The 24,278-nt window shown below is 33.2% G+C and overlaps 1 protein-coding gene across 1 annotated transcript in view; it reads right to left on the reverse strand.

The window, feature by feature from the left end:
• Window positions 1-571: 571 nt before the first annotated feature.
• The window catches only part of LOC137837581 (two pore calcium channel protein 1B), a 29,413-nt gene continuing 5,706 nt past the window's right edge, over window positions 572-24,278 (reverse strand). Inside the window, exons 10-24 of the mRNA XM_068646606.1 lie at window positions 20,592-20,653; window positions 19,272-19,344; window positions 19,107-19,172; window positions 18,861-19,001; window positions 17,152-17,209; window positions 15,509-15,616; window positions 13,619-13,685; window positions 13,167-13,335; window positions 12,963-13,027; window positions 12,581-12,671; window positions 9,040-9,126; window positions 8,137-8,214; window positions 2,581-2,618; window positions 1,710-1,818; window positions 572-926 (exon numbers count right to left, since the gene is read on the reverse strand). Coding sequence (XP_068502707.1) covers window positions 1,725-1,818; window positions 2,581-2,618; window positions 8,137-8,214; window positions 9,040-9,126; window positions 12,581-12,671; window positions 12,963-13,027; window positions 13,167-13,335; window positions 13,619-13,685; window positions 15,509-15,616; window positions 17,152-17,209; window positions 18,861-19,001; window positions 19,107-19,172; window positions 19,272-19,344; window positions 20,592-20,653 — 1,197 coding nt within the window. The 3' untranslated portion in view covers window positions 572-926; window positions 1,710-1,724. The remainder of the gene's footprint in view (window positions 927-1,709; window positions 1,819-2,580; window positions 2,619-8,136; window positions 8,215-9,039; window positions 9,127-12,580; window positions 12,672-12,962; window positions 13,028-13,166; window positions 13,336-13,618; window positions 13,686-15,508; window positions 15,617-17,151; window positions 17,210-18,860; window positions 19,002-19,106; window positions 19,173-19,271; window positions 19,345-20,591; window positions 20,654-24,278) is intronic.

The following is a 24,278-nucleotide window of genomic DNA, read 5'->3' on the forward strand; positions in this document are numbered from 1 at the left end:
TAAATTAAAAATACTGGTTAAAACGTTAGAGGATTTTATTTTATGTATTTTGGGTTTTTATGTTATATCAAATTTAACCCCTCAATTTGGTTCATTAATTAAAGACAGACAATTGATTTCTGCACTCAATATATTTGAACCTACACTCATTATGTTATCTGAAATGATAAAAATGTATTTTTTTATTATTTTTAAATAAAAAGGACTGCAAATCAAAATATATTTTAAATTTAATATTCTGAAATATAGTTTTTAACTTGAATTTCTAGAATATTCCATTAAATATTATAGAAAAACTTAAACATTTCATTTTAATTTATTACAAATACATTTTTATTACATGAAACTTGAGATGAGGTTTGGCATGTAGCTCCATTCCAAATTGTCAGATTCCTAAGGTAAAGGAGTTTTAATTCCCAAACAACCATTTGAAGGCTCAAATCCTATGCTGCTTTTGTGTCGAGAGAACAAAGGGATTAACTTTTTCAAGTGCGAAAAAGCATGAAGTGATGAAAAAGGTAAAGAATGTCTGCAGTTAATTTAATTAAAGTATTTTAAATTTCAACGAACATTTAAATCAACAAGCACTTTTTTCTTTCTCACTCTAAAAAGGTGAAATCCAATGCAAGCACACGCTGTTCTGTTTCCATGAACAGTTAAATACAAGTTTGCGATCCTACTAAACCTATTAATATTACAAATACAAAAATCACATTATGATTTAGTTCTATTCAGCACACAACACACTTCAGCAAACGCTTATCAACACCAAACAGGGAAAATTAAGTTCTACCTTACCTACAAATTACTGCACGTTTGCAATTCTTTCCATCTTGTTCCGCGCTTTCGGGTTCTATCGTACAGTATAGCAACACGTGATATAAAACACATGAAAGATCAGAAAGAGGTGCGCTTCTTCGTATATTCTGTATCAATAAATATCACATGAGTCCAAAGACCAAATTCACTTAAATATTTTAGTACCTAAAGTAAGAAAATAAAGATTACAGATTCACAAGCTACTGCTTAGGCACTGATCAACAAATTGAATTGATAGCAGGAGTCTGAAACAAAATCATAGGATTCTCCCCTTAAGATGAGAAACTATATGGACGTATAACTTGAGAGTAGTGTGTTGATTTTCATGTTATCACAACATTTTCCATGACCATGGTAGATGTTGTACATGCAGGACTAATTACTATATTTCATCAATAACCAAGGCGTGTTGTCTTGCAATCTTAAAGACATGTTTTTTCGATCTTTTTCTTTCCTTTATTTTACTCTGTCGTTTTATCCAACAATGAAGGACACCGTCAACATAAAAATCCGTAAACATAATCACACTCACAAACAGAACGCATGCAAGCCTTCTTGCTTCACCTAAAATCACACGTTTTGTAAACTCCATGCATGTTACAGTATAGTACTCCAGCAGTTCAGCTAGGAAAACATTTTAAAAGTATATTTTAATAAAAAAGAGAAACCAAGAGAGAAGTTACTATTACAGGGAGACAAAGTACAATATGAATGTGCATAGAAGAACCAGAACACATGAACTGAGATTGAGGAATCCTCCATAAAGAAACAAAATACGCACTGATCGCACTCTATTGCAGGATAATCTACCAGAGGCTAAGAATGAATTATATTCCTAGCAAATAAAATACTGAAATCTCAGAGTATTTTGTGAAGTTTAACTGTTTTACCAGTAAATGATTCTATCAAGTTTCTGTATTGGAAGGCTGATTTTGACACAACTCGGCACTCAACATATGATGAAGAAGAGTATCAACCCTCTGGCTTCGTGTTTTAGTGCTGCAGCAATAATGTTAAGAGTATAAGATCACCATCAACATGCCTTCAACTAACATCTGCTTCTAAGTTCAATTAGTCTTTCACAAGGTATTATAAGTGGCAAGAAATTCAATCATTATCATTCCATTCCTCAAAATTAATTAAATTTAAGCATAGGTATAATGAGCCTGTGCATTATATACACTTCAAACCAAAGGGATTTGTTTCAGGAAGCATCTTAGGGATATAGAACTATTCTCGTGCCTTCATCTTACAACTAAAAGCGTTTAGGATGAGTTGGTCTTTGTTCAATACATGTAAAGATCTAATTTAAAGGTCTAGGATTCCCACATTGGAACTATGGAATTCAAGGCAATGAGGTCTCAAACTACTGTAGGTAGCTTGTGTTGTAGTTCTCCCAAGGTTTTTATCAATTGGTATCAAAATCTTCCATCAAGTCTCTTAGCTAAAAACAAGTGGCACAGGTGGTGACATAGGCATTGCAAGGTTCACTCAGGACTAGTCAAAGGGCAAGTGCACAACTAACCTGCGTGGGCATCAGGGATGTGCAGTGTGGTGAGAAGTTAGGATCCAATTACAAGGTATGGGACTCAGAGTTCCATGGAATTATGGGATTCTAGTGTGGGGCTTTTATAAGACCTTGGACTCTCCAACTACAATAACTAGCTTTAGTGGTGTCGTTCTCCCAAAATTCTTATTAATATAAAAGAGTAGCTTATTTTGTGCTTTGAATCCTTAACAAATATTGAAAGCTATACATACCCAATAGACCGTTTTCGATACTTATCTCCTCCAACATCCTGTATATAGATGGAAAATATAGTACAATCAATAACTGATGAAACACCAATTAATAATTTGATAAAATATAATACTAAACACAGAAATCACACAATATAATAGTAGATTTGCTGTCTTAAAGACAAAAGTCTTCCGCCATGAGTGCTCTCCACCCACAAACAGAAAATAACAACATACTTTTATTAAAGATATAATCCTACTGAATAACTACCATCATTTAGTTTCTAAGAGAATACAGAATCACCAACACAAAATAAGTTATTTCATGTCATACTCAAAATAATAATTATATCAATCAATCAGTGGATCCTTCCAAAAGTACTTGGATCTCAGGCTACCGTCAGAAAGAGAACAAAATCATGTAAAAATCGAAAAGTTATTTTTACATTCAATAAGAGACTGTACAAAGTTGTCTATGGAGCAGTACAAATTTGTAATGTGGACATTAGTGGAAAGAAATAAGTGAAATATATTTCTGAGATATATTACAAATGTGATTACAGTCTCTATTTATAGACTGTTTTACAACCTAATTAAAGAAAGAAATAATAGGCAATGAAAGCCAGAAATAATGAGTGTTTAAAGCTGTACAAATCAAATCAAATCACTAACAAATCTGTCCTAATAAATATAAAATAGAATCTGCACTTAATTATAACATAATTCTCCTGATTATGCAACACTCCCCCTCAAGTTGGTGAATGTATATCTATCATTCCCAACTTGCAAGTAAGATCTTCGAATTGTTTTGCGGGAAGTCCCTTAGTAAACATATCTGCCAATTGGAGTCTTGAAGGGATGTACTCAGTGGCTATAAGACCATCATCCAACTTTTCTTTAATAAAGTGTCGGTCTATCTCTACGTGCTTTGTTCGATCATGTTGAACCGGATTGTGTGCAATACTGATAGCGGACTTATTATCACATGCCAAACTCATAGGAGCTTCATATTTTATTTTTAGGTCATCAAGTATGATCTTCATCCATAAGAGTTCACACACCCCTTGAGCCATGGCTCTAAATTCTGCCTCTGCACTTGATCTTGCAACTACATTTTGCTTCTTGCTCCTCCATGTCACCAGATTTCCACCCAAGAACATGCAGTAGCCTGTGGTGGATCTCCTATCAACAATCGATCCTGCATAGTCAGCATCAGTATATACTTTCATGGATAAGTTTTCCCCCTTTTTGAATAGCAATCCTTTTCCTGGAGAGGCTTTTAAGTACTGAATAATTTTATCTACTGCTTGCAAGTGTCTTTCTCTTGGATCATGCATAAATTGACTAACCACACTAACTGCATAGGCTATATCTGGCCTAGTGTGTGAAAGATAAATGAGTTTTCCCACAAGTCTTTGATATTGTGTCTTCTCCACTTTTGGGTTTTCCTCATCATTCCCAATCCTATGATTTTGCTCTATTGGCACTCCAGTGGGCTTACAACCCAACTTACCAATCTCTTTGAGAAGATCAAGGATGTATTTCCTTTGAGAAATAAAGATGCCCTGTCTCGAGTAAGCAACCTCTATCCCAAGGAAGTACTTCAGCTTCCCAAGATCCTTCATTTCAAATTGAGCAGCTAGTCTCTCCCTCAAATTTTGTTTTTCAATCTCATCATCACCTGTAATAATCATATCATCTACATAGACCAAAAGTAGAGTGAGTTTACCATTCTGAGAATGTTTTATAAACAGAGTATGGTCACCTTGGCTTTGTCGGTACCCCAAAGATACCATAGCTTGAGTAAACCTTCCAAACCAAGCACGAGGTGATTGTTTAAGACCATATAGGGCCTTCTTAAGTCTGCACGCCTTATTCCCTTCATTAACAATACCATACCCAGGTGGAATCTCCATGTATACTTCTTCCTCCAAGCTTCCATGCAAGAAGGCATTTTTAACATCAAATTGATGCATTGCCCAACCAAAGTGTGCCGCCAGGGAGAGAATAATCCTGACGGTATTCATTTTTGCCACTGGAGCAAAAGTCTCCTCATAATCGATCCCATAGGTTTGAGTGTACCCTTTTGCAACCAACCTTGCTTTATACCGATCCAGTGTGCCATCAGACTTATACTTAACTGTGTATATCCACCTACAACCCACTGCTTTCTTATCTTTTGGTCTCTCTACAATCTCCCAAGTCTCATTCCTTTCTAACGCGCTCATTTCTTCATTCATGGCTCGAATCCAGTTATCATCTTTTAAGGCTTCTTGTACCGATGTAGGGATTTTGATAGAATCAATAGCTGAAAGAAAACTCTGGTGCTGCATAGAAAGTTTTTCTGTAGACACAAATTGGGATATAGGATATTTGGCACAAGATCTTTTTTCTTTTCTCAAGGCAATAGGTAAATCATTTAGGTTAGGTTCAAAAGCAGTATTTAAGGTGTCCTCAAGAGTCTCACTGGTATGAGTTCTTACCTCCGGTTCAGACAATTGAAGTTGCTGTTCGACCAGGACGGGTTCTTGTTGCCTTCGCTGATATTGTTTTCCAAAATATTTGTCTTCATTATTCTTCTCTGGTAATGATGTTGGTGCAGGGTCTTTGTCATCCTTCCTAAGAACGAAATCCTGTAACAAAGGAAAAGGTGGCAACTCAAGGTCCTCAGCTTCTTGAATACTCTCCCCCTGAAGCTGAGAACTAGGAAAGAAAGACTCTGTTTCATGGAAGGTGACATCTTTGGAAATATAAACTTTACGACTTTGAGGATGATAACATTTGTACCCCTTTTTGTAGGGGGCATAACCGATGAAGACACATTTGATGGCACGAGGATCTAACTTACCCCGATTAGGACTATGAACATGGACAAAAGCAGGACAACCAAAGACACGATTCTGAAGACTATTCAACATGGGAATAGAAGGATAGAATGTGGTCATAACCTGAATAGGAGTAACACCCTCTAGAACCCGAGAGGGTAATCTATTAATCAAATAAGTGGCAGTCAGGACTGCTTCCCCCCAGTAAGATCTAGGAACAGATGTTTGGAAAAGTAAAGCTCGAGTAACCTCAAGGAGATGACGATTTTTCCTTTCAGCAACCCCATTTTGTTGAGGAGTGTCCACACAGGTTAATTCATGAACAACTCCATTTTCCTCAAGGAACTTGGAAAGGTTTTGGTTCACATATTCTCTTCCATTATCAGAACGCAATCTCTTAATTGAACTTTCAAATTGTGTTTGAATCATTCTGTAAAACTTTACAAACAAGTGAAAAACTTCAGACTTATCTTTCATGAGAAATAACCAAGTAACCCGAGTACAATCATCAATAAATGAAACAAACCATTTTGTACCCGAGATATTAGGAATAGGTGAAGGTCCCCATACATCTGAATGAATAAGATCAAAAGGTTTAGAACTTTTATTACCATTGGGAGGAAAAGTTGTCCGATGGTGTTTAGCAAACTGACAAACATCACAATGAAATGACTCAGCAGACACTTTTGTAAATAAAACAGGAAATAAGGACTTTAGGGTACTAAATGGAGGATGACCAAGACGTCTGTGTTGAAGCCATATCTGAGAGGATGACCAAGATTCACGACCTTGCTGAAGATTAGAAGTGTGTGCCTGTAGTCTAGCACCCTTTTTACTTTCTTCATGCTGTAAATAATATAACCCGCCCTGCTCTTTAGCAATTCCAATAGTCTTCCCCGTGACAAGATCCTGAAAAACACAATGGGAAGGGAAAAATACCACTGTACAATTTAAATCTTGGGTAATCTTTTGAATAGACAAGAGGTTATTGGATAGTTTGGGAACATGAAGCACATTTTTTAAAGGAAATGAAGGTTGAAGGTGAATGTTACCACGACCATTAATGGGGGTAGTGGAACCATTAGCAATAGTAATATATGGCTTACCGGATAAAGTAGTGTAGGATGAAAAAGAAGAGGAATGAGGTGTCATATGATCAGTAGCACCAGAGTCTATAATCCAGATATTTTCAGTACTAGAAGCATTAAAGGATAAAAAACTAGAACTCTTACCACTCATAGTAAAGGAACAATAGCTAGATGGCTTACTAAGGGAGTCCATGAGAGTTCAAAACCAACTGAGTTTTTCAGATTGGCAAAATTTGATCCTGTTCACACACACAGGAAAAAAAAATCTGCCGGAAAAATTTTCCGGTGGCGGTTTCAGGCGGCCAGCGGCGGTTTCCGGCGAGCAGTGGCAGTTCCGGCGAGCGGTGCAGTTTCCGGCGAGCGACGGCAGTGGTGGTCGGTGGTGGTCAATGGTGCAAGGTGGTGGTGGTGGTCAATGGAGAAAGGATAAGGAAAATAGAAAGTTGCAGCAATGAAGGCTGTCCAACAAATAATTGCAGCAATGAAGGCTGTCAAGGAAAATGATTACAGCAATGAAGGCTAAAAAAAAATTTGCGGAAGCAGAGTCTCCTAGATCAGGAGCTCAAATCACTAACAAATCTGTCCTAATAAATATAAAATAGAATCTGCACTTAATTATAACATAATTCTCCTGATTATGCAACAACATTTATTTCAGAATCAAGTAATAAGCAGCTTCCAGAATGAGGGTAAATAAAAATAAGAAAAAGATAGATAGATACCCAACATAGTTTCAACACCCATCTAACACTCCAATTTTATTATTTTTAAGTGACTATAAAAGCAAACAAAACAAAAAAACTGAAAAATAATAAATAAAAACACTTAAGTGAGTATTGTCGGGGTATTATCACTCATATTCAAGGATACCCATTACTCACTAAAATTAGTAAAACAGCTCCTACACACACCCATTGATAATATTAGGACAATGATTGCTGCATACAGTAGGGCGTGTGGATAATTACGGCTATTCAAAAAAAGTTGCAGTGAGACTAGGTTTGTTTTCATGTAGCTGACAGAGGAGTCTGTGAAGGAATACCATTACTCATAAGCATTGGATTTATTTATGGCCACAACTAACAATGTCAAATAATTTTCTTAGCTATTTTCCAGGAGTAGTAACCAACCATTGATTTAAAATAACAGACTTGCAAATGTTGCATTATTTGTTTGCGTTATCATATTTAGTTTTTCTGTTTTAAGTTATTGGGCTTTTGACCCAACTTTCCTTTTCTGTTTCAGCTAGGTCTTAGTCTTTTTCTTATATATATACCATGTATTTTACTCTCCAATACACAAGTAGGTAAGTAAGAATTTCTTTTATATTTTTTTTCTCTGCTTTTCTCTTTTTTATACTTAAGTCATTGTCTCTTTTTCATTTGCAATTAAGGTTCATCAGAACCTCCCTTTTTCCATTGTGATTACGTGCGCTCCATTTGATGCACCACATCAAACAAGAAATATTCATCTTCATTAACTGTAATAGTTTGCAATCATTGCATTTGATATGAATCACTCCATAAAATTTGGTGCAGCTGTTTTCAATTATATTGTTTAATTGAAATACTTATCATTTATTAGTTAATACTTAAACACAGCTGCTTGAAAGGCTAAGCAATTTATAATTCCTTATTGGTAAGAGTTCACAGTTAAATACAAACCTTGTTCGTTCCTTCAGAACTTTCTGATGACTCAAGATCCATTTCAGCAAAGAATGCCTCCAAGACAAAAGCAATAATCTGAAAAGCAGGGAAGACAAAATCATTTCTAACTTATTAAGCATAAGCAATGTGTTAAGATGGTATAATTTGGGCAATGGTATTCCCTTTGATTAATCATAAAAATATTAACATTTTTTTTATTTAGACGTATACGATGCACATATCATGTGCACTTATTTTAAAAATAAGTGGATAAGATCGGTGACAGATACATATTTAAAAATCTATAAAATCTTCAAACATGAAGTATATAATTTCAATTGTGCAGATCCCATTTAAAATCACAATTCTTAGATATTGCCATAATAAAAAATTATAAATCTTTGTTAGAACAAAAATATTTGAGCTTCATAAGTATGGATACTTCATAAATACGTATCATTGAAGTATCCAGGAGTATCATCACATATATATCGGATTAGGATATGGATACACGACACAAATTGAAGTATCGGTGCATAAGTGCTTAAACCTTACTCAACTCTAAAAGTAAACTCTTGAGGTGAGGAGTGCCTAAATCAATATCAGGAAAGTCATGATTGATTTTTGTACTGGCCTAATGTAAGATCTATGATATGTCATCCTCAGCTAAATCAATTCTAAAGTCTAGCTCATACAATAAGGGTTGTCTAAAGTCTCTTTGGTCATATTTATAGTTGATATGTGATCCCAGCAAAAATGAGTCCTTGTTACTGCTTTCTGTTAAATAAACAATTGTAAAGAATTTCCATTGTGCATGTCCATATGAGAAACATTGTAACTTCTCAATGTTCTCATTCCTGAGATATAATTCGTATTCCACAAAATTGACAAGGTATCAGATAAGGACAAAGTAAACCATACCAAGTTCAGAAGCAGCAAAACAGTAATTAAGTAGAAGCTAATGAAGTACAAATAGGTCCAAGAAGTCCCAGTTAATTCCTTGTAACTCTGAAACAGAAAACCACAGAACCTATGCTGTAAGTGCATGTTAAAGTCATAATTTCACAATATCAAAGATGATGATATCATACAATAATTGATTACTAACAGATATGACATTACTCATGCTGCAAGTAATCTGTGCATATTTTAGATTACTGTTAATTTCAATAAGTGTTTTACAAACAACCCAGCATCGAACAACTATGCACAAAATGCTTGTTAGTTATAATATTATTCAATTTATCTTTACTTGATCATTAGGTTTCTTCAACAGAGATGGGATATGGCCATTGACTGAACTCTACAGAGAGACTTACCCTCTAACAAAAGGACAAGTCTAGAATTCCTAGACAACACTTTTCAATCCCATGTTAGCATGAAAGATAAATGAAAATCCATAAATTTGTAAAACAATCACAACTTCAAATACATCCAAGAGGGAACTAACAGCATATACTCCGATACCAGATCATACTCTTTAGGAGTGGAAAAATGGATAAATCGGATAAATTTTAGTTCAGATTATAACAAATTGAATTTAAATAATCTATTTATCCATTTTGAAATATTAAAAATTCAATTGAAAAATTGAATCTATCCATAATCCATCTGATATAAATCTATACATTTAGAATTTGTTCATGGATGATATCCAATCAATCCACAAAAATAATACCATCTTAGGTTATATATAAGAAACAAATACCTAATTCATCATAATTAAAAAATAGTTAAATTAGTTGGTTTTATTTATAATTTCATAAATTTAAATTTTATTTCAAAATACACGTAGAATTAAATGGCTTAAGGGATGGTCTTATCTTATTTAATGATAATTCAATTAATTATTTTTCAATCAATAAGAATGACTTATTTCTTTAATGAAAAATAAATGCATCCACTTTAAAGATTAATGAATAGATATCTCATTCATATACTTCAATATAAGGTTAGGGTATAAAATGAAATTAACAAGTAATGCATTTGAAATTAGTCATGTTTTTTTAAATATATTTTGTAAAATATTTTAAAAAAAATAAAATATATTTCTTGGACATTTTACAAATAAATTAAGAAAGATTTAAATAAGAAAAAATTAGATTGAATTTATTTGATCCATAAACTATCTCAAATAATCAATTAGATTTTTGAAAATTAATGAATGAATCATTAACTATTCATAAACTTGAATAGATAGATTGGATTCAATCCATTTCTTTTATGGTAATGAATGAATTAAACGTATTTACCTATGGGTGAATTGGACAATTTATTTGGTCGAGTCACCCCTAATTCTCTCTCAAGTTATAAAGAGGTCTAAGACATGTCTATAAAGTGGTTTAAAGGATTAAAGGATAATACATTTCTGACTCAGCACAATACATTTAACCCGATAATGAGTAACTAATGCTCTTTACACAACCAAACAATCACATTATAGTCCTAACAACCCTTTTAATGTATATTCAACTGTCTAATAAGCAAAAGCCTATAGAAATAAATATTCTTCTAAAAGTACTTATTAAACTCTACATACTCATACAAATCTTTGGTATGTTCCTGACTTGGCCGATTTCTTGGTTGAATTACCAAAACTCAGTGAAAAACGTGATTGATGGTCACTTAGTGTTGATAGCTTGTTGAACAAAAAAGGTAGCCGGGATGGAATCATCTTGGAAGGACCCAATGACATAATTCTCAAGCAAGCTATTCATTTCACTTTCAAAACATCCAACAAGTGTTGATTGTTAGGCTTAAGCTTGCTAGAGAACTCAAGAAAAAACTCGACGATGCCAAAGGTCTATGGGCCAAAGAGATACTTGCATATTCTGGGGGCCTCATTGTACCCTTCAATCATCCACGGGAGAGACAGCTTTCTAACTAACATATGGGGCTAACACCATGATCCCTATAGAGCTCAGTGAATTGTCATGGGAAGACAAAATTTTGATGAAATGAAAGCCATAATAATGACAACCTTATAGTCGACTTAGACCTTGTCCATGAGATAAGAGAAGAAGCTCTGGTCAAAGAATAGGCCGCAAAGGGAAGAGTTGCATGACATTACAACACGTGTATCCTAGAACGTCTTTTCCATAAGGGTGACCTAATTTGTCACAAACTTGGAGAAGCTGAGAAGGACAAAATTGTTAATTTAGCACCCAACTGAGACGGTCCATACGGAGTACTTGATTCATTGCAAAATGGGACATATAAACTCGAGGAATTAAATGGAAAACTCATCGAGGACTTGGAATGCAAACCGCCTAAAAGTGTATTATGTTATGCTGAGTCAGAGATGTATCATCCTTTAATCCTAGGTAGGTACATGTCATAAACAAGAAACTTGTATTTATATATATATATATATATATATATACATATATATATACATATATATATATATATATACATATATATATATTATTATTATTTTTTTCTAATTCAGCTTATATCAGTTTAATTTGGTCATAAGAGAACAACCTTAGAACCATAGTACAAAACTCAATATGCCTTGTTTCCAAAGAGGGAGAGGTAGGTCACTTCAAACTTCCTCAAAAACATACTAGGACACTGAACAATCCTTTTACTTTGTCTTTATGCAAATAATTAATCCACTAAACATCAAATTATAACGTCCATTCATTATTAACTTTCAGTACAACTAGTCAAATATATTTTACCGAAACCACTTATTGGTCATGAATGTCAACCTAAATTAAAAGATAGATTGAAGACAACTTGAATGACGGATTCATATGGACTATTCTAAACTTGACCGAGTAGACAACCAAATGTAACTGGTTGATAACATAGGAAGATTGTATGTTGACTGAGTCTCAAAACACAATCAAAACATGCCAGTAGGCATCATGCTTCACAAGTACTTTTTAGTAAGCATATCAAGTTTTCCATATAGCCAGCTCACATTGGATAATACTATATTGATTTCCAATTGCTATCATTATAAACGCAATGCTGACTATAGGATTGCTTGAGTGACTTTTATCTATTACAAAAACACAAGTATTAAATTCAAATATTTGGCATAGATCTAAAACATGATTATCTTGTAGTATTTTCAATAAAATGCTTTACTGAGAAAAGAAAATAAAATTAGTTTTAATCCTATGAGGAGGAGAGTGAGGCCAAGAAGAGGATGTGGTCAAACAGGATCTCATTGTAAATAACATTGTTAAAACTTTGGTCTTCAACCGAACCAAATGACATGATGCGATCCATGTAACTAACCTCACCTAGTTGTAAGACTTAGTTCTTGTATTTTTAGTAAAATACTACTGGGACCAGAAATTTAATCAAGACAAATTGTTATGAAAACAAAGAAATATATGTCACATACCAATGGTGGCTAGCCTGCAACAACTATTAGCCTAATTACATTATCAAAAATCAACAGATCACAGTGTAAGTAAAAAAGAAAACGGGACAGCACACATACCGTCATCACTTCATCCCAGGTTGCCGTGACAAGAAAATTGAAAAGTGTCACTATTCCATTCGGGTAATCATTGAAATTGAAAACCAAATAGCTATTTTCTGTCAAGAATGACACTCCAAATAACATTTACCTCAATTATTCCATTTTCTTTACAGTAAGCAATTGTTCCGTTTAAGAAGCAACATAAATACCAGTATTAAATTCAGACCTAGATTGTTGACCAAATCCCACCTTCACCCCCAAGAAATGTCATGTTTAGTGAGAATAATGAAATTACACGAGCTTGAAATTTATGTTGGCGTGAAGGAAGATATAATTATTACCCGATCAGACAAACCATTACAAGCTAAAGGAGACAATTTTATAGATGATCAAAGGATACTCATTTTCGGCAAGAGCTGTTGATTCCAATTCAGGGTTTCCAGCATTAACAATTCCACCAAAAATCTGCAGATACAAAGATAGAACAGGAGTAATTTTATTAGAAAAAGAAATGGATCATTAGTATGAAAAGGTGAAATAAATCCTCAATTTAACTTGTAAATCTATTCAGAAAATGATCAACCACTACTAGCATTTCACTCACCTGTACACCAAGCGAACAATAAATGCATAAGACAGAAAATATGATCCCTAGGTATGGCATCAAACTTGGTATGAGAGTCAAGAAAGTTGCCACAAAGGCTCGGTATCGCTTGACATGCATTAGGATTCTTATTAATCTCAACATTCTTGCAAGAAGAAGGTAACGAATCCTGTAAGGAATCAGGCAAAGCAATGTGTAATAGCACCTTCAAATAAATGTTACAAAACCAAAGGACAAACAACTTCCCATCTTCAAATGAATATACTATTTTTCAGACACACTAGTAATGAAAATGGGTCCTGAAAATACACTCTACTGGGACTGAAGGGATGTTCGGTGAAATAAATCCCGAAATGTGCAACATTAAGCATTATGTTTCATGCAGTAATTAGGAATTATGAACCAGAAACAGAAATTTAAAACATTGGAATATTCATAGTAAAAGTTCATACCATTCTCCATTTGTGATAAAAGGAAGAGCGTCATCAGGTACAGCAAAAGTTACAGTTTCTCCAATGGCTGCAAAATTTAGAATTATCAGCCAGTGCAGCATAGCAAGGCCTTAAAAACTAGATTTCCCATAAAAAATACAAATCCAGAGCCTAAAATGAATGCAACGTATTATGAACTAGAATAGCAGATTCTAGACACCTAATATTACAACAACAACCAAACCTTTTCTCATTAGGTGAGGTCAGCTACATAGATCAAGTAACATCATAAATCATGTCTATAAAGAAACTATTGACCATAAATTCCTTCTATGTGGTTTTGCCCTATTTCTTTTTCCTCTCTCTTATCTACGACTTCCAATGTGTGTTCTCCCCACACACTCAAACCATCTAAGGCAAGTTTTACAGTTTTATTCTAAACTAGGTGCTACCCCAACTTACTCTAATGCATTCATTCCTAATATTTTATTTTTGTCTATCTTTTCTAATAACTCAACAAAGATTCTCATTTGTTTATTCGTCTGTTGACTTTTTCTTGCCCAACACAAAATATCATACAATATTAGAGGTCTTAAAATTCACCAAAAAGAATCAGAGGTCTTATAATTGAGTAATAAAACTTTCCCGTAAGCTTGTACATTACTTTTCTGTCACATATAACACTCAAACTACTATATTATTTATTAAGCCCGACTAAATCCTACTGTGTACATTTTCCTCTATTTTCATACACCCGAGACTACCACTACTATTTCAATGATCAGGCTTTCAAATCCAACTCAGACTATTCTAGAATGCTAAACCCAATCGAAGAATTACTAAACCAATTAAAGTGTTAACTAAAAAAATCTAAAACTAAAAACCTGCTTGTTTTTATTTGGTTTGGATCAGATTTTAAACACTATTTTTATAACCAAACCCAATAAAACGACCTCCCTTTTAATATTATTATACATTTCCTTTTTCACTAACACCCTAAACCAAGTAAACATCCCTTTTAGTTATTGAAAGTGACCATATGAATCACTATCATTACAATAATGCTAAGGATGCTAGAAACCTTTTAAGTTGTTTAGGTTCTAAAAGATCATTATCTCATTGTTACTCACAATAAGCAAACTCAAGTCCTTCAATTACTTTCATACATTTAAGTGGTATAGAAAACAAACTAGTCAATGAAGTAGCCAGTTCTTTGAGAAAAACATGCAAAAATAATTATACTAAAGGGAAAGGGAAAAAATACATGTAAAATGGTGCTATTTAGAAAGTGTTGATATAATAGTGTAGTATTTGAAATAACAATAAAATAATGAAAATAAATTCATAATTTTAAGAAACCAAATCATCTTATGGTTTGTTTGAACAAGTTTCTCTATAAGCCCTTCTAGGAGAGAAAAATAAGAAGAAAAAATATTAATTGACTACTCAAGAAGCTAAAATTAGTTTATGCATAAGTTAAAAATAAAAAAATACTAGAGAAGTTGTATGAGAGAGCTTCTACAAATTATTAACATTTTGCTCCACAAATAATATTATTATTAACATTTTTCTCTAGGAGGGAGTTTGAATACAAGTACATGAGCACACATAAAACTTTTAACCACTACACCAACTAAGTTGATTTTTATTTGCTGTTTAATCATAGACCCCTTAGACACCTAATTTTTTCTTTTAGAAGGAGCTTATGGATAAATTTGTTCAAACAGACCTTAATCTAATCCAAACTACTTCTAATCAGATTGGATTGGATTGAATTTGGTTTTGTATTCCAACTGACCTAAACTAAACTGTGAATATCCCCTTTTCATGGAAAAGCAAAAGAACAGATTCTATGCATTCAACCACATGTTGTTTAAAGAGAAAAAAGTATCAAGCAGCATAATGAGTTACCAATTATCACCGTGATAATAAAATCAAAGCGATTTTGACCATCCCGCCAATAGTTCTCAAATCCATATGCATAAATCCTTAAAAGCATTTCTACTACATATATCCACCCTGAAAAAAAGCAAGGAATGATCATATGAGAGAGTAAAAGCATAAGGTCTTGTGTATTAAAATAAAATAAAATGCACCAAAGCAAAATAAAGAATCCCCCAAGTACTCAACAGTATTTTAGAAACTAACAACAATAAAAGGGATAGCATATTTCCATCACTGATTTTATTTCTTGTGCGCTAAGAACGGATAAATATATAAAATCAACCTATAGCCTAAAATTCTGAGCTACAATTATTTGTTCATGCAAGCACAAAAACATGTCATGTAAAAATGAATAAAATAGAATATAAAAAAATCTCAGTGAAAGCTATGCATTCTCGTAGAAAGTATCTGACAAAATAAAATAAGTGAGATTCATTTAGTTTAGCCAATCCTTTTTTTCTTAAAAATGCGCTGCCTGAATTAAAAGTTTTAGTTTGGTTATAACCGAAAGATACAATACAAGAATTCTTAGTATATATTGTCAATTTGTCATAGAAAACAACTATAAAAAAGCTTATAACTTTACTTGATAAACAAAATAGAGATAAACTCATTTAGTTTTGCCGATTCTTTTCTCTCAAAAATATGCTGCCCGACTAAAAAGTTTTTAGTTTAGGCAGAACCCAAAGACACAAGAATTCTCAGTATTTAATGTCATAGAAAACAACCATTAAAAACTTATAACTTTAATTGATAAACAAAATAGAGACGAAGAGATTATGTACTCATGGTTTACTTTCATATCCAATATTTTTGTTGGTTAATCTCTTTAGATTATACTTGAAATATTGTCGTGATTTAGGTTAAATTAAGAAATTATTTTAATTTAGTTAGAGACATTTACTCTATGTAGTTTTCAGGGTAATTTTACCTTGGAATTCTCATTCTTCCGTTGAAGGATGTTTCACCTCTATATACATACAGAATTAATTAAATGGGGTTTAAAATAGTCTAAATTCTCAACCCTTCACACCACTTTACTTTTAACAGTTATTTCAACATACTGGTTACCCTTTTTTCAACCAGAACCTCAGAGACCCATATCTCCTTCAACCACCTTGACCTACTAATCCTAACTTTTTCTCTCACATTGTCTCATATTTAATTTAAATAAATAATATCAAAATGAATCATTCTATATCAGAAAACAGAATTGTTTGGCATGTCAAACCAATAAAAATTAGTCCACTGCTATCAGTCAAAGAAATTTGGAATTCTTTATTTTCTCTAGTCTGTTTTTAACTCTGCAATATCAAAAAAATTAATGTAAACTATACTGAATATCCTGGCTCTAAAACATCTCCTGGCCCTAATATATCAATCTTACTTAAATATTCAAAATAATATATTCTTTTACATTTAAAATTAAACCACCACTGCATATGAAAATAGTGAAGCAGAGGAAATTAGTCAGGGGAACTTAACTACTCAATTCAAGCTTTAGATATTTTACTTTAAAGAATCAGAAGCATTTTGTACAGTACAGAAAAGGACTTCACACTGCAAGGTCAAAGAAATGACAAGTAAAAACACAATCTAGATGTCCTTACCAAAAACGAACTCAACCATTTGCCACAGCTTTTGACCAGAATTGTTTTCTATATCAAGCTGCGATTGCGAATTAATACAAAATAATCAACATGAAGATACTTATATGCCTCCAAAAATTTGAATCAGTAACAGCACAATAAGCTAGGAATAACAAGATGAGGCCTTTACAGGCATGGCACATGTTCACATACACATCACAGAAGAAAACTCTGGAATAGAATATAGTATCATGGTTCAAAAACACAAAGAACATGGTGCATTTTTGTACACCTGTTATGATTGTAATTATCTTTGATAAACATACCCAGACAATATTTGCTAAGCTTACGGAAATCATCAATTATTTAGGTTGCAGAGTCCATATCAGCTACCACCACTAAATTTATCAAAAATAATCTACCTGGATGTCACAGTTAAATAATGGTGTAATCAGAAAAGAAGCAAGAGATAAAAAGTTGCAAAATATTATGTTAAAATTACAGATACAGTAGTGGTACACGAAAATGTTTTCTGAGACTAACTTTCCTCTCTTAAATGAATTACTTCTTTTATCCCGATTAAACTTTGTCTTGAATAAACACAACAGCTTGAACTTCTCATTCAAGATCTTGTTTTGTGGATGCTTACATTTGTGTGAGGAAGATTATCTAATAATATAGAATGGATACGATCAGCTCACTTTATACATTTTACTTTTACCAAAAGGATTGAGACTCATTTATTAAAAAATCATATGGCCTCCCCTTTTTGTGCTTGAAAGTACAGGGGAACCATGTTTTTGTCCTTCCAATATGACAACATTAACATTTAAATCACACATTTAATATGATGGTGTAGGATAATTTATAAAAGAACATAACATTCAGCCTGTTTTAGTATGAAAAGTTCGTGGAACTGTCTTATTGATCTTTGTAGAACCTCGAGTTCTTAATAATAATATAGCAAAATATCTAGTAACATCTTGATTATATCTAATAAAGTAACTTAGAATATCTTAAACTGTTGCTTATAATTTAGTTTTCATATTACCTAATATTAATTATGTATTTCCTTAATTAGTTAGGATTATGATCTAATATAAATAAAATAAGACTTAGTACTTTGCAACACATGTACCACATCAAGTTTTGATCAATTGCGGAGTATTTAATCTTTATTCTATCCTCTTCTGTATCTATAACTACTCTGAAGTCAAATTGAGTGTATTTTTTGAAATGTGGATGGCCTAAATTTTAGAAACTAACATCTCAAACTCCAAAACCCAAAATCCAGAGGAATGTAGTATTCTTTGTGAGTTGTTGCCAGATCACATATAAATAAAAAAATTATCTGACTTGTAGATACAAGTGCTCGACAGAAAAAATGAAAAATATGTTAATGTAAGTAGAGAACACAAAGTTCTTAATATTCTTATGACCACTAAAGCTGGAAAAGATGGGACCGATATCAGGCTGCCAGTAGAACAATCAGACATTTGAACTGTGGCTATATTTAAAGCATCAGTACATAATGAATTCATTAGACCTCATTCTTACATGATTTTTAATAAAAATAGCACCTATATACAACATTATTGAAAAATGCAAGTATATCCAGCATATAGTCACATCACAACAAATGATATTACAGGTTGTGGTTAGCATGAATTAATAAATTACTTAGCATGGAAAACTGTTAATAAATATTTTCATTGAAAAACACGTCGTACCGTTGTCTCAATAATAACTGCAACCAGGTTTACTATGAGAATGAAGGACACTAAGTATCCAAACATAGGACTCTTTACAAATTCTTTTAATCTCTTTGAGCTGGGCCACTGGTAGAACGCTAAATACTCAAAGTAAGACATCTGCAACCAAATTGCAAAGTATTACATGCGCTACAAATGTTTACCTTCCTAGTTACAGTTCACTTAAACTTCAAGATGTTTTAAATTTGGAGTCTTGGAACTTACAACATCTTCCTTTTGAAATTTTAAAGCAATTGCATTGCAAATATCAGCAAATTCATCCTTGTTGATCTGAAAGTACAAAATGCATTTACATTAAAGCATGCATCTACACACATAGGCATCAGTATGTGCATAGAAGATAACCAAACACAAAAGAACAGATTTTACCTTTATATCATGACTATCATCCAGCTCATCAAATATCAGCTCAAACTCTTCACTGGAGATTTTTGGCAAAGTCCTAAAGAAAACAAAATTTATGCTTCAACCTTCATAAAGCGAAAGGAAGACAATGGAAAACTTAGAATTTAACGAGTACTTCTTGTGTCAAAAAAATGTAGTGCCAGTTTACCGAGAAAACAAAACAGAAACAGTAGAGAAAATCTATGAGCAACAATAATATGAACAGTGGCTTACTTGGTAACTCCTAAAATTTCATGAGAAATATGTGAAGCTTCAAATGGAAGCAAACCAAGCAATACATCATTTAGGGAGAGCAGCCTCTTCTCTTAATCCTTAAAAACAATTTCTGTCTTCCAACATTTTTCTTTGATTGATATGAAGTGTTGTGTGTGCATGTTTCATTCAAGAGAAAGAAGAATGGGGGTAAAGGGAAATAAATACCACTATTAGGCAATAGGATTGGGTAAAACATAGGGAAGATCTCTATGAATGAGTCAATCTAGAAAAGTTAACTACATCCAACCCAAAACCTTAAAATATTAGGTATATGAATCTTCGCCACTAATGTGTTACTAAACATAATTCAATTAACCTTGTAGTTTATCCAGCCTTGGTCAATGTAAGATTTTCTTAATGCTTTGTTTGATAAAGATGAAAGAAATTGGTTGGATGAAAACAAGTGGGTAGAGTGTAAATAGTTGGGGAATCAAGTGGAGATTAAAGGTGTTTCATTGAAGAGAAATGGAGAAGAGATGAGGAGAGTGATGAGTAAAAATAGTACAATGGGTCCCATTATTTCTAACATTATTTCTCTCTTCCTTCTCTTCCACTGAAACCCCATACTAATTCTATCTCCACTCATCCTCTCCCATCTTCTCTACCAAACTCACCTTAAAACAAGGGTTCCATGTGCTATCTGACATCCTATTAATTTGCACGGGAAGCTAACAAAAATACTTAATGTTCCTTATTTCCTTCAAAGCCTTGATGTCCAATTTCCCCATCTTGGCAAACTTAGATGAACATATGCTAAATTCCGTTGACCTACGTATATCAACTACAGCTGTGTTATTATAGAAAACCCTCTATGCGTGTGCTTTCCAAGTTTAGAAGAAAGATGAACAGAGCTAATATATACGGATGAGACATGAAAGTCAGGCATCAGTCTCGTCAAGAAATACGTAATACATACAAATTTTCAAAAATATAAAAAACAACCTGATTTTTTCAATATCACTGAGTAATCCGAGAACAAAGAATATGATAAATTGAAAGCATAATTAACACTGGGGAATAAAATAATACCTGTACTTGTTGAGCTCCTCAAAGAGCCTAATGCATTGATTTTTGTTGAGAGCTCCAATATTCTGCAACCACAAAACAATCTCAAATACCGTTAGAATCAATAAAAATAAGTAGCAAAGTCACAAAAGAAACCTATATCAAAGAACAAGAATCAATATAAAGACAACTTTATAATAAAAAAACAGCAGAACAAGGACAATTACACTACACACTTACACGGCACTAACACAGCAGAATGAATTGTTTACTCAAAACTCTTAGAAACTGAGTTTTATTCCTAACTCAACCTCACAAAACTAACTTGTAAGATAAAGATTCTATAAGTTATAATTTAATCATATATTTAATTGATGTGGGATCTCAAATACACTCTTTCACGATGTGAAAAAGAACTATGTCTGGTAGGTCATAGGGATTCACCCTGTCACATGAATGGATACATTCTTATTATATAACTTTACTGTGTAATACAACTTAGTGAAGGTAGTGTGAAAGGTGCAGAGATCTTTGAGTCTAATTTAATATATGTGTCTTCCGAAAATAGAATCAAGTGTTTGCGATGTTAATGTCAGTGATTAATGACATGAGATGTAGCCAGTGGGTTGAGACTTAGATACTTGATTCTAATACATGTATATTGAACGAATTGAATATGTACCCATGAAAAGATATGAATTGATTGTGTGAATTGTGAAAATATGAGTTGAAAGAAATAAATGGAATGTATTTTTTATTTTATTTACAAATGTGATTATTGTCTCAATTTATAGACGGTTTACAACCTAATTAAGGAAGAAAATAATAGCTAATGAAAGCAAGAAATAATGGGTGATTAAAGTTGTACAAGTCAAATCACTAACAAATTTGTCCTAATAAATAGAGAATAAAATTTGCACTTAATTACAAAATAATTTTCCTGATTATGCAACACTCCCCCTCAAGTTGGTGAATGTATATCTATCATTCCTAACATGCAAGTAAGATCTTTGAACTGTTTTACGGAAAGTCCCTTAGTAAACATATCTATCTGCCAATTGGAGTCTTGAAGGGATGTACTCTGTGGCTATAAGACCATTATCCAACTTCTCCTTAATAAAATGTCGGTCTATCTCTACATGCTTTGTTCGATCATGTTGAACTGGATTGTGTGCAATACTGATAGCGAACTTATTATCACACGCCAAACCCATAGGAGCTTCATATTTTATTTTGAGGTCATCAAGTATGATCTTCATCCATAATAGTTCACAAACCCCTTGAGCCATGACTCTAAATTATGCCTCTGCACTTGATCTTGAACTACATTTTGTTTCTTGCTTCTCCATGTCACCAGATTTCCACCCAAGAACATGCAATAGCCTGCGGTGGATCTCCTATCAACAATTGATCCTGCATAATCAGCACCAGTATATACTTTCATGGATAAGTTTTCTCCCTTTTTTAATAGCAATCCCTTCCCTGGAGAGGCTTTTAAGTACTGAATAATTCTATTTACTACCTACAAGTGTCTTTCTCTTGGATCATGTATAAATTAGCTAACCACACTAACTGCATAGGCTATGTCTGGCCTAGTGTGTGATAGATAAATGAGTTTTCCCACAAGTCTTTGATATTGTGTCTTCTCCACTTTTGGGTTTTCCTCATCATTTCCAATCCTATGATTTTGTTATTTTGGTACTCCAGTGATCTTACAACCCAACTTACCAGTCTCTTTGAAAAGATCAAGGATATATTTCCTTTGAAAAATGCCCTGTCTCGAGTAAGCAACCTCTAGGCCAGAGATGAACTATCAACGGAGTTGCCCCCCATCCAACATTACTGAGAAAGGAGTTTTTCCTTACCCAAGATTTGAATCCTAATTGGATCAAATTCAGAGTTCAATCCAGAAAGAAATATAAATATTTGCATCCTTTCAAGGAATTGTGCTAGTGCGATAGAGTCATGTGTGCACTTCATTTTCAATTTGATATTGATCTAATTCGACCCATAAACCATTCAACATACCATAGTAGCTTGTTATTGACAGGCTCCCTTGGCTGGTATGGAAGATCTTGTTTTCTATCTCATAACATGCTGCAGTATCTTTCTTCATAGAGTATGTTTGACAAAGGTTTTTCCAAATCTCCTTAGCAGCGGAGAAGAGCATACAATTTCGGCTAATCTCTAGTGTCATAGAATTCCATAACCAAGTCATGATAAGAGAGTCTTCATCGTCCCAATCTTCATATTTAGAATCGGTTTTGGCTGGAGGGTTCCCTTCTAGGTGATTCAATTTTTTCTTTCCTTTGAGAGTAGCACGAACCAACTGGGCCCATTGCAGGTAGTTGTTTCCATCGATACGGTAGTTGCTTTGCAACACCTACAAATCATTGGAGCTAAAGGGGTTGTATTTTTAGCCGACATTGGTAAGAGTTGACAGCAATAAGACAAAACCGATTGGGCTTTGCAGGAAAAAAAAAACTGGTGGTGGTTATGTTTGGAAAAAAAATGCCGGAAAATTTTTCTGACGGCTGCGGTCAGCGGCAGTCAGCAGTGGTCGGTGGCAGTCGACGGTGGTCGGCGGCTGGCAGTGGTAGTGACGATCAACAGCACAAAGTGGTAGTGGTCAACGGAGGAGAAAAAAAATTACAACAATGAAGGTTGTTTAGAAAAGTAATTGCAGCAATGAAGGCTACCCAGAAAAGTAATTGTAGCAATGAAGGCTGCCCAGAAAAGTAATTGCAGCAATGAAGACTGCTAAACAAAGATTGCAAAAGTAGAGTCTACCAGATCAGGAGTTATGATACCAAGTTGAAAGAAATGGATGGAATGTATTTCTGATGTTATTTACAAATGTGATTATAGTCTCAATTTATAGACTATTTACAACCTAATTAAGGAAAGAAATAATAGGTAATGAAAGCAAGAAATAATGGGTGATTAAAGCAGTACAAATCAAATCAAATCACTAACAAATTTGTCCTAATAATTAGAGAATAAAATTTGCACTTAATTACATAATCATTCTCCTAATTATGCAACAATATGTAAATGGTTTTAATATATGCATGTGTGCAAAATTTTAAACACTAGCTTACCCTATCTTGTATGCTTGTGTGTTGTTTTCTTTCTAAACTGTGATGATCGTGTGTTACACTGGAGTAGATGTTATTTCGGGAGGAAAATGTATGGAGGGATAAGCTAAGGAAAGGGAAACAAAATTTATTTTGTTTTGTTAAATTTCTTTTTTTGGGATATGTATATACGATAATTCCCTATGAGAAGGAAAGTTTATTTTGAAAAGACTTTAAACTGTAATGTGAATATTAGATATATATGTTTATTTTATCTTGTGATGATTACTAGCAATGAAACTATTAGTGGGATGTTACATTCCTTGTAACTATCAAAGATTAGAACATTATGTTGTTCTAAATAAAGATAAAGGTCAATCTTAATTTCTTAATAATTCTCTTTTAACATAAAGGAGTAAAAACAAATTTTATATTGAATATCAAAGGATATGAAAAGATAACCCACCAGAAATAAAAGAAGGGAAAGTATAGAATCTTTCATGAAGGGAAAGTAGAGAATCTTTCATGTTCATATAGCTAACCACATATCAAAATCGTTGTAAAATAAAACATAGTTATTTTGATATTAGCAGGCTAGCCTTGTTTGATAATGAAAAATTAAACAGAAACATGA

Source organism: Phaseolus vulgaris, chromosome 4, assembly GCF_000499845.2.
Source record: "Phaseolus vulgaris cultivar G19833 chromosome 4, P. vulgaris v2.0, whole genome shotgun sequence".
Taxonomy (NCBI): domain Eukaryota; kingdom Viridiplantae; phylum Streptophyta; class Magnoliopsida; order Fabales; family Fabaceae; genus Phaseolus; species Phaseolus vulgaris.